Source organism: Salarias fasciatus, chromosome 6 (genome assembly GCF_902148845.1).
Source record: "Salarias fasciatus chromosome 6, fSalaFa1.1, whole genome shotgun sequence".
NCBI classification, from domain to species: Eukaryota; Metazoa; Chordata; class Actinopteri; order Blenniiformes; family Blenniidae; genus Salarias; species Salarias fasciatus.
Window position 1 is genome coordinate 32,870,044 of NC_043750.1, and position 11,070 is coordinate 32,881,113.

An 11,070-nucleotide genomic window follows, 5' to 3' on the forward strand; every position below is an offset into this window, starting at 1 on the left:
ATACATCTCTCCATCTTTTATCTTCTGATTTCCCCATCTATTAGCCCAGCTAGTTGTTAGAGTGTCATTTCTGTTCTTTCCTCTATGTAAGGTGAGGGAAAATGGGGTTAAATAGAGGCAGAGTGCGTCAGGGTTAGGGTTAGGCTAACATTAGGATTAGGATAGTTATCCCTGAGCTTGGCAGAAAGAGGCTCAGCTCCATTGTATCTGTGGAGTATTGTTGTGGTTGTTGACTCGCTGGAGCACTTATGAATCAGGTACACTGTGTTTGTAACTCTCTCCTCAACACAGACAGAGGGTGGTTCGCTGAAGCGAGTCCCTACTGCTAGACTCTCTTATTTTTCTCTCTTATTTTATCAAATTACTTTGATTGCATGACAACCATTGACTGATTTCTCCCTGTCAAATGAACGAATACATGAATGAACTAGCTTATGGTGTGTGTGACGTGCAGCAAAATCCCATTCTGCAGGGGCATTTGCAGTGTTAATTTGGGCATCGATGAGGTGTTGGTTGCTAGCTGTTTGTACTAAGTTGTTCTACTGTTTTCATACACCTTTCCACCAAGTTTCCTCAAAATTGTGCACATTTTACCTTTCAGACGTACGCCTTCTCTTGAGCTTGTTTATTCTCTTCAAAATTTGTAATACATCCACCTAAGTTGTCCTCATGAAGAGGGAGACTCGGGTTTGTTTGGGAAAACCCATTGCTTTCATGGAAGTGAGGAGTTCCTGTCTGGATTAGAGTGTTTTGACGGACTCAGCAGGGTGCAGGTGTGCACTCCACACCAGCTTTAGCTTCTCCTATGTTTGTCCGCTCTCAGTCGCTGAGCTCACTCGTATCTGTCAGCGTCAATCTTTCTCTCAATAAGCTGGTACAGTGGGCGCTCCCTGTCATGATTTTCCTCATGTTCTGTCCCTCCCCAGCCCCCCCCCCCCCCCCCCCCCCCCCCCCCCCCCCCCCCCGCGAAGGGGGAGGAGACAGCAGGTCTCTGAAGGGACACTTGGCTGATTCATCTCTTCCCAGGGTATTACGCAACGCTATCCGCTGCGTTGGTCACATGGCCACAGGGCTCACCTGTGTTTAGAGTGACCATCTGCCCTTTCTCATTCCCAATCCCATCTTCCCACCCTGAGACATCAACCTCCAGCTGACTTCTGAAGGAGCTGCTTAGTTCTGACCCAATTCAAGCGTGAATCTATCCACAGCTATGTGTGAGGGGAAGAATTGTATAAGTGGTAAGAGGAAGACGTGGGAGCCCAAAGGCAGGAAATAATACCAAGACGTGCGAACGAGTGACTAATGCTGGGCTGATTGTGAACGCTTGCACTGTACTTATTTCCTACCTTCTTCCCTGTTAGACAGGAGCATCAGCAAATCATACTCCTCGCGTGTGGGTGAACAGAAGTAAGCTGGGATTGCATCTCTGTTAACACCTCCGCAGATTCAGTGTGAAGCAGGGAGGGAGAAACACAGACATGCAGACGGAATGACTGGAAAGAGGAGGACAGAGGGGAGCGAAAGAGACAGAAGATACGTTTGACCGTGTGGGTGTGTGAAGTATCAAGGCATGCATCATAATTGTGGATTCTTCTTGGAGCAGCTGGACAAGTCACTGCATCAGCAGGACATTGCTGGTCTTTCAAAGTGTGCCGTTTTGTACTTTCAGTGGGAGCCGTGAGCACAGAGAGCGACATTTTCAGAGACAAAATGGAAACCGGCTTGTTTTGCTGTCTCAATGACTTCATTCACTGGGATTACAAAAAAAACAGTCTGACTGAAGTGATGCTGGACGTACTGTAAGGAACAGTATGATGCCTCTGTTCTTTCAGTAAACAACGAATCCACGTATTTGAGGTGAGTGTGACGTTATTACGGTTTAATGATAAAATTACTGTGGTGGGTGTATATGTTTCATTTGTTTTGAATTTACTGAAATCTATGTGACTGTCAGACCTTGTGGGGGCATTTTTTATCTCTCTCATTTACTGATTTAATGTGGAAACTTTTGTTTTATTTGACTAAATATCAAACGTCAACACACTGCTCGATTAAGATAAAAACGAGGGATCGCTTTATCAATAAACACCCTCGCAAACACGGTGTATGTGCGACCGTGTTTTTCTGTGATTTGGGGTGTTGAACTAGACTTCTCAAAAGCCCAGTATTCAATGTAGTCAGCCCACGCTGTTTCCCGTTTCCATGGAAACTATTGCCCAGTGCTAAAAGCAGTTCTATTCTGTGCACTGTGTGTGTGTGTGTGTGTGTGTGTGTGTGTGTGTGTGTGTGTGTCTGAACGATGCCAAACATCTCACACACCAGATTTATTGGATGTGAACAGATATCGACTGCTGTTTCTGCCGTGATATGAATCATCAGATGCTGTAGGAGCTCATATACAGCAATTAACCTCCACAGTCACCCCCCTGCTCCCCCCCTCTCTGGATGCTTCACCATAGCATCCCTCAGCTTGTTTATCCCTCGCTCTTTTAACCCTTTCTCTGTTTGTTTTTAGCACTACATTTTCTCTGTCTTTGTCTCTAAGATGGCCGTCAGCCCTATCATCATCATCTGCCTCCTGTCACTGATCGGCTATGGCTCATGCCACCCTCCTCCTCCTCCTCCTCCCCGGGGATGCAGCGTGGATGTGGACCCCCCTTACAGAGTGCTGTGCGACCTGGAGGCGGTCTGGGGTGTCGTCCTGGAGGCCGTGGCCTGCAGCGGCGGCGTCACCTCCCTGGTCCTCGCCGTGCTCCTGCTCGTCAAGCTCCGTTCCATTTCAGACCCCGCCAGGCGCTCCGGCCTGGGGCCGCTCCTGCTGCTCCTGGGGACGCTCCTCGGGATTTTCACCATATCTCTGGCCTTCCTGGTAGGGAAGAACCAGGCCCTCTGCGTGGTGCGCAGGGCCTTCTGGGGGCCCCTGTTCGCGCTCTGCTTCTCCAGCTTGCTGGTGCAGGGCGTGAGGCTCAGGAGGCTGGTGTCTGGGAAGAGCAGCCCATCGGGCAGCACCCTCGCAGCTCTGGGTCTGGCCTTAGCTTTGGTTCAGGGGATAATCTCTGCCGAATGGGTCCTTCTGACTGTAGTCAGGGAGGGGCACCCGGCCTGCGAATACCCACCCTTAGATTTCGCTCTGACATGCAGCTACACTTTAGGGCTGCTCCTAATAGCCATGGGTCTTTCTTTGGGGGTGGTTCTGTGTGGAGGAGAGTTTGCAGCAGAGGGAGGGGGAAACAGTGAAGAAGATAGAGAAACAGAGAACGAAAAACGAAGATGGAAGTGTAACGCCGTCTGGCTCTTCCTGTCCAGTCTGGCCTCAGCATTGCTCTGGGTGGCCTGGTTGGGCTTTTATCTGTACGGCAGTCAAGCATTAAGAGGGAAGGCGAATCGAGAAAGGGGAGGAGGGAAGAAGGATGCAAGAGTTCTGGATGAGCCTGCTCTGGCTGTGGCTCTGGTCATCCAAGGCTGGATCCTGCTGCTGTTCCACGCCATCCCCGAGGCTCACCTGTGTCTCCGGAAACCGCCGCAGTCCAACACACAGGATTTCTTCGACACCAGCCACACGTCTCCTCCTCCACATTTCGGGGATGAGCTCCCCTCACACTCCCACCGACCCTTCGCAGAAAACCAGGCCTTTTCAATGGAGGAGCACAGTGCAAGTAGGCCTCTGTAATGTGTGTGTCCTTGCATGTTAGTCTTCCAGAGATGAAGAATAAGCCTTGAAGCAAATTTAACTTCAACCTTGGTTCAACGATGCTGCCAGCTGCCACTAATTAGGCCTGAAATTTGATATATGAGGCAGAGCAACAAATATGCTTCGATTTTAAGAATTTTGCGACAAGGTTCAATATTGTTGCTAAGCAACACATAAAAATATGGACTGTCCAGATTTTCCTTCATTCAGTGTCATGTCTCAGCAGTAAATTAAAAAAAAAAATGCATGTTTAACTGTTAATATAGCAATCATATTACCAAACTAGTGTTGGCAGCATGTAGGTTTGTTTACAGATAAGGTGGCTCGCTTTGTGCAACTGTAAATCCAATTAATTCCCATGAAATACCTGTTTATCCAACAGGCTTTTTCACAGGGGAGCATTATGAGTCATTTTGCTTTGATTGCTCTCAGTTTTTTTATTTGAAGCCATATGAACAGATGAAGGGCTAAACCGTGACGAGGCACAGTAAAACCATCAGGAAGGCAGCCGAAGCAGCAGCAGAGAGGCATCAGACAGACTACAGGATGCTGATATTCGTCAGCCATTGTACAACTGACAATACTGAGTCACACAGAGAAGGTCATGTAGCGCGGTGTGAGAAAGACACAGGAAGATGTACTCTGTGGATGAAAGCATAAGGTTAAAACTCTTGTTCCCTGTCTTATCAGCCACAAAAACATGCTTTGCACTGTGTGTGTGAGAAAAGTCTGCAGAAGAGCTTGTGAGTATTTTATTCAAACTCTATAGACTGGCTGCTGAATAAACATACATCAAGCGCCGCTCACACAATGAATTGCCTGAAGATTTTGGCAGAATTCAGCATCTTGGACTTAATTTAATCAGTGATTTTTTTTTAACAGACATTACAGCCCAAATACTATTCTAACTTTAAACATTAAAAATGTATTTTTAGTAAATGTGAGACCAAGACTGACTCAAACATGAATTTAGAAATGAACTAAAATGAGGTTAGCAGTAAAGAGCAGGCAGTGATGTTTTCTGAAGTAAAACCTGCAGGAGTGTGATGAAAATGGCAATACTATTTATTTTAGCTATTAGGTAGTTTTCTAAATATCACATCCTGGGACTGCTAGCAGTTTTTTTTTTTTTATTTAACCTTTGTTTAACCAGGAGAATCCCGTTGAGATTAAAAACCTCTTTTTCAAGGGAGTCCTGGCCAAGAGGCAGCAAAGTTACAACTGTTACAATAAAAACATCAAACAAAATCCATATCAAATTACATAAAACAATTACAATTTGAAGAGTCCATTTCAAGTGCTTTCAGTCTGGCGTTAAATTTGTTCAATGGGATAAGCTCAGTTAATCTCCAGTTTTTTTGTAACGTATTCCATGTAGTGGGAGCAGAGTGGATGAAAGCTCTTTTCCCCAGTTCTGTTCTGGCAAAAGGAACACAGAGCAACAAATGATCATTTGAACGCAAGCCGTAAGAATCAACACTTCTTTGTGTGATTAAGTTACATATGTAGGAGGGCAGTAGACCAAGCATGGCCTTGTAAATAAAAATGTACCAATGTCCCAACCTCCTGGTGGACAAGGGCGGCCATCCCACACGACAATACAAATCACAATGATGAGTCAAAGCTCTACAGTTGGTAATAAACCTCAATGATGCATGATAAACAGTGTCAATCTTCCGAAGACATTGAGCTGAGGCATTCATGTACAGCAGGTCTCCATAATCTAAAATTGATAAAAAAATGTTGTAGTGACAAGCTGCTTTTTCACATTGAAAGAAAAACAAAATTTATTTCTGAAGAAAAAACCCAATTTGAGTTTCAGTTTCTTCACAAGATTTTCTATGTGTGGCTTGAAGGAGAGGCCCTCATCAAGCAAGACACCAAGATATTTGTACACATGAACCACTTCTATGACATGTCCCTCAAGCGTAAGCACTGGCGGGACAGTTTGATGCACCTTCTTATTGTTTGAGAACAACATCAGTTTAGTCTTGTCAGTGTTGAGGACTAACTTTAGCTGCAGAAGTGTGCTCTGGACCACATTAAAAGCTTTCTGCAAGGATTCAACAGCTTTAGTCGGGGTTGGTCCATAACCGTAAATAATTGTGTCATCGGCATAAAAGTGCATATTAGCATCTGACACATTGAGACCCAAATCATTAATGTACATTATGAACAAGAGGGGTCCCAGTATTGAGCCCTGTGGCACCCCTTTGTGGACACTCATAAAGTCAGAACAAAACCCTTCATATTTAATGCACTGAGTCCTGTCACTCAAATAATTTGCAAACCAGGACACTGCATGATCAGACAAACCAAAATGATGAAGCCTTTGCTTTAAAATAGTATGATCCACCGTGTCAAAAGCTTTTGACAAATCAATAAAAAGTGAAGCGCAGCACTGCTTGTTGTCAAGAGCAACGATTATATCATTAATCACTTTAGTGGCAGCAATGATAGTACTGTGCCTTTTCCTGAAGCCTGACTGCAACTTTGAGATAAGTTTATTATTTGGTTTTCAATGTTTGATATATAAACCCTGTCAAAAGAGAAGTGTGTCTCCTGCTGAACAAACTAGAAGCAGCAGGTAGCTTCACTGAACAGCTGCACCCTTTTGAGCTTGTTTCTCTATTGCAACGTCATCCCTGACCTTCGATGGAAGCCTGTTGCAGGCTGGTTTGGCTGCATGTTTTCCGTCCCTGCTCATAACCCAACCCTAATTGTTGCCTTGTAATGGAAACAAAAAAAAACCTTGTCATGAATGTGGGTTTGCATGCATTAAATTCTTTCTTGAAAGCAGGATAAACAGATCAAACTCTATGTAGCTGAGTGCTTTTGTTTTGTGGTTGGCTGTAGAGAGAGAAAGCAAACCTGCGGGTAGGAAAATGTGATGCTGCTGTTACAACTAACTAAATGTTTTTAGTTTTAAGGACTTTTTTACTTTGTTTAAATGACATTTTTATCAGTTAACCCTTTATTTTATTTCAGTTTCATACAAGAGCTTCAGTTTGTTGACATCTGTGTCTTATGTCATTCATCCAACCGATACTGTGGAGAAAGGCCACACATCAGTAACACCTGTGTGTGTGTGTGTGTGTGTGTGTGTGTGTGTGTGTGTGTGTGTGTGTGTGTGTGTGTGTGTGTGTGTTTCCCCTCTCTTGGCCGGTCAGCTCTTCGAAGCGGGACGTACCACGGCAGCAGCCACGGGAACGTGCGGCCCGGCATCGCCTTCAGAGGCCACGTCTACCAGCCTACTGAGATGGCTTTGGTCATGAACGGCGGCACAGTAAGAGAGACGGAATCACATCAGTCCTGTGTCTGTGCTCCTAAAGACGGATTCTGATATCTTGCTTGGCTCTTCGCAGATGCCCACAGCCCCGGTTAACTACACTGGGCGACGGTTATGGTAATGTGACCGAGACTAGAAGACGACTAAACTCCCGTCTCATCTCCTGTGGCCTCAGAAGAAGGAAATATCACAAACACCACATATCATTTCCAGTTCACTTCATGAGAGATAGTTTACTGTGTTTGTGCAAATTTGTGTAAATTTCACATTATGGAATTCTGGGCTAAATGGTCTTGATTGCCTCTTAATTTTTTGGCATAATGGATGTGAAATCACATTATAAGAACGAGACTGATACAGCATCCGTAGTTATTCCATAATACTTACAGTGCATTATTCTGATCAGTGCATACAGTCTGTGACTTTTAAACCAAGTGATAAAGGGGTGTGTGAGGGTTTTGTGTGAGTTATATCAATGATATGTTCGAGTTTCAAGAGGAGTGCAGCTCTAAGAATGACAAGAGGGTCTTGAACACGTTTTGCCCAAGTCTTTTTCTTCTTTCCTCCTCTTTCTCTTCTTCTGTTTTCCGTCTTTGTTGTTTGGCTTAAAGCTACAGCTTAGAAGAGAAACTTCAGGACGTTGATTTGAATTACCTGCACACTCCTGCAAAGCTTGCTTGGCCTCTGCGTTTCATGCTGGAAAATCCCCAAAGGACTCTCATAGTGCTTTCCTCTCTATATCAAGTGCTGTTGGGCAGTTACACCCCATGTGTTCATGAATACAACGTGATTCGCAGGAGCTCGTGCACAGTTGCGGAGGATTATGGGATAGATACAAAAGGTGAATGTAAAACCTTCAACTCATGGATTGCCTTTACAAAAATAAAGATATGTTTTTAATAAGACTACCTTAAAAGCCATTTAATACTGAGAAGCCTATTCTGCAGTATGGGGTTCAGACATGGAGGTTGTGATCTTGCACTTTATCAGCGCTACGTCTGGAAACTCTGACATTTTGAGATAAACTGAGTTGCATGTAAAAGCACAGTTTTAAGGTAAAGTATTTTGTCAGAATGTATGTATTTTATGTCTGTTTTCTATACTTTTGATATACATAGATATTGTATATTACGAAAGACAGTTCCTGTTGCGCAGTGTCAAAGATGACCTTTCGTTCTAAAAACACTATTTGACTAAAACCTCTTACTTTTTCCAAAAAAATTCATAGCTCTTAACAGGTGTTTGAGGCTTGTGTGTGCAGTTTGGGAGCAAATCTGAGATTAGAGTTTTTGCAATTTGATCAGATTTTTAGAAAACATTCTGAGATTTTTTTTTTTTTTTCTGAAATATCTCTCTGTCATTCAAGTAAGTTTTCTTTGGATAGTCACCATAGACTTGTTACACTATGTAGTGTTAAGTTAACATTTGGTAGAAAGACAATCTGATATTTTTCTGCTAGATGGTCACGAGTTCAGGCTCAGATGCGGTTAAGCAGCCCCGAAACAGGATCCTGCCTTCAGTGTGCTTCATAATTTGATGTATATTCACACCGACTGCTGTTTTGATACCTTTTCATATAGATTGCTCTGCGTTCTTCCCAAAGAAATCAAGCATTAAGGCCATTTTCTGTGACTTTTCCTTGAATATTATGACAGGTTCCCTGACTTAATGCAGAAAAATTATGTGAGCTTCTATATCAGTGAAAATACCTGGAAATAGGACATTTATTCTGTTTGTCGTCGGTGACACTGAAATGTTTCTCTCCAGATCCAGACTGAAAAATAGCTGACAGCAGCTGTTCAAACAAGACAAGCAAGAATCCTGCCAGATTGACCGAACTGCTGCAGCCTCTCTCTATCCAGGGAGCAGCAGTGATTTCGGTCCGGGACGTTTCCTCCTGTTATGATCTGCTTGTGATGCGGCAGTCAACACTCTTATGTTGTGACCGTTTCTTCTTGCTATAACCTTGAATACCTAGATCGTCTGTTATTTTGCTTTCGTGTGAAGGTGTGTGCTCCGATATTGTAAAATGCAAATATGAGATTTTTATGTAATAGCCCTCTATAACAGATTTTTAAAAACGTACTGTCAATGTGAAAAGGCACTGGTATTTCCCTTTTATGATGATAGCTCTGTTTCACTGTTTTATGGCAGCGTAACATGAATGTCTGTAATGTGATTTGCACAAAGTGGCTAATACATCAGTGCACATCTTCAGTTAAATGCTGCCTTGGTCATGTCGTCTTTTCTGAGAACATGTAGCGTTGAATTATAATGCCCTGACACCAAGTGTTTCATGCAGTGTGGCTGAATCACAAACAAGAAAAAGAAAAGAGAGAGCGATGGAGAGAAAGAGGCTTTCAATACAAATTTGGTTTTCAATGAACTGAAAAGTGAAAAATATTTTAAAGGAGCCACAGAGTACCACGGAAACATAAATGCTTCCCCTGTTGATAACTTATTAGACAACAAAAAGTCCTTATTTATAATGGTTTCCACAGTCACCTCAAGGCAAGACAAAGCAAGTTCATTCTGATCTTCATGGTGTTTTCGTGTTTCGAGAACTTCTTTATTCATCCTTTATTCACCCTGGTCCTCCAACCTGACAGTTGTGAAAGACAGGTACCTCCTGGACAGTTCCTCAGTCCAGCACAAACAAACAGTCACACACCCTGGAAGATTGAGTGTTAACTTCAGACTGTTTTGGACTGTGGGAGGAAACCAGAGAACCCTGATAAAAATCACACATGCATAATCCACACCAACAGAGCCCAGTCATACTTGAACAATATATTCTGGTTTTAGTGTCTGAGTTCTAACCACTTCTCCCTTTATTCTGAAGTCAAAAGAAATCTGTGGTTAATCTATAATTTTATCTGTAGCTACCGGTAGATTTGTTTGTGTTGACTTAGTGATTGACCGGTGATTAGTCGAAGGTGAACCTTTAATAGCTTGAATTATTCTAGAAAATAGATAATGGATGCTGATGAGCAAGAAATGCTGAAGGGGATCCAGAATTTACAGAACTGCAGAAACCTCAAAAACAAATGCAGATCTCTTCGAGCTAATATATTGCATCTGAACAAACTCATACAGAATTGTTTTGCTATTAACGCTGTACATCTGATATTATTCACATTTATCTGTTCATTCCTTATTGTCATGGATCATGAAATTAAGCACATGACTTTAAAGGTGAGAGTTAAACTCAGTAAATCTGATCAAAGCCTGGTGCGTTCTTCTAACCTTGCAATGGCTGGTTGTCACCTGCTCCAACTGTCTTCTGACTCACTTGTTACGACATTATTAATTCCTGTAATTAATTCGAAAAACATTTGCCAACTGCGTCAAACTGAAGTGATTTCTGCACATGGTCTCTTCTTCGTGCATTTGGTAGACTCCTGAGACGGTTGATACATATCACGGCTCAACAGGTTATAAATAGTGAAAATCCGTCAGAGTGTGTAGGAGTGTTTCAAAAGGAAGCATCGAGTAGTAAGAAAGACATTGCCCCTGAAGAGCATGTGTTACTGGAGGCTGTAGGTGGAGGTTTTACTGCACAGAGCTGGCACCTGGAAGCTGTGGCTAAAAGCTCGATCTGTAGGAGGCTTCTTCAAAGTCCTGCTGTAGGTGAAAGCCTTGTAAAGGTGTCACGCCAACTGAACGCTGGATTTGCAGTGGATACAGTGGGAACTGAAAGAACTGGGTGAGTTTGCAGATGAGTAGAAATGGCAGATTATCCAAATGGAGCCTGAAAGGCATCTGTACAATTCTGTACGGGCTCTTTTTTGAAACCAACATCATCGCCCCCTGCTGGAATTTCCTCGGTATTACAGCATAAGCACCAACCTCTTTTAAAAAAAAAATAATAATAAAAATATCTTTATATATATATATATATATATATATATATATATATATATATATATATATATATATATATACATATATACATATATACATACATACATATATATACATATATACATATATACATATATACGTATATACATATATATATATATATATATATATATATATATATATATATATATATATATATATATATATATATAAAAAGCTCTATGAT

General features: G+C 42.5%; 1 protein-coding gene across 3 annotated transcripts; it reads left to right on the forward strand.

Moving 5' to 3' along the window:
• The first annotated feature begins 1,121 nt into the window (after window positions 1-1,121).
• On the forward strand, window positions 1,122-7,394 carry LOC115390871 (G-protein coupled receptor family C group 5 member B-like). Of its 3 annotated transcripts, XM_030094904.1 has the most exons (5): window positions 1,123-1,238; window positions 1,366-1,857; window positions 2,546-3,656; window positions 6,853-6,977; window positions 7,057-7,394. In XM_030094904.1, exons 3-5 carry the CDS (start codon window positions 2,546-2,548, stop codon window positions 7,099-7,101), a joined length of 1,281 nt encoding a protein of 426 aa, XP_029950764.1. In that variant the 5' UTR covers window positions 1,123-1,238; window positions 1,366-1,857; the 3' UTR covers window positions 7,102-7,394. The 3 variants fall into 3 exon arrangements, with proteins under 3 accessions (XP_029950763.1, XP_029950764.1, XP_029950765.1); XM_030094903.1 differs by having other exon boundaries at window positions 1,122-1,857; XM_030094905.1 differs by having other exon boundaries at window positions 1,124-1,857; window positions 6,862-6,977.
• The last annotated feature ends 3,676 nt before the right edge of the window (window positions 7,395-11,070 follow it).

Excerpts from the sequence above, each read along its gene's own strand:
- LOC115390871 (XM_030094903.1), top strand. The coding sequence starts at position 2,546 with ATGGCCGTCAGCCCTATCATCATCATCTGCCTCCTGTCACTGATCGGC. Across the intron at positions 3,657-6,852 it reads AATGGAGGAGCACAGTGCAA|GCCGGTCAGCTCTTCGAAGC; the intron begins GTAGGCCTCTGT and ends TCCCCTCTCTTG. Across the intron at positions 6,978-7,056 it reads TGGTCATGAACGGCGGCACA|ATGCCCACAGCCCCGGTTAA; the intron begins GTAAGAGAGACG and ends GGCTCTTCGCAG.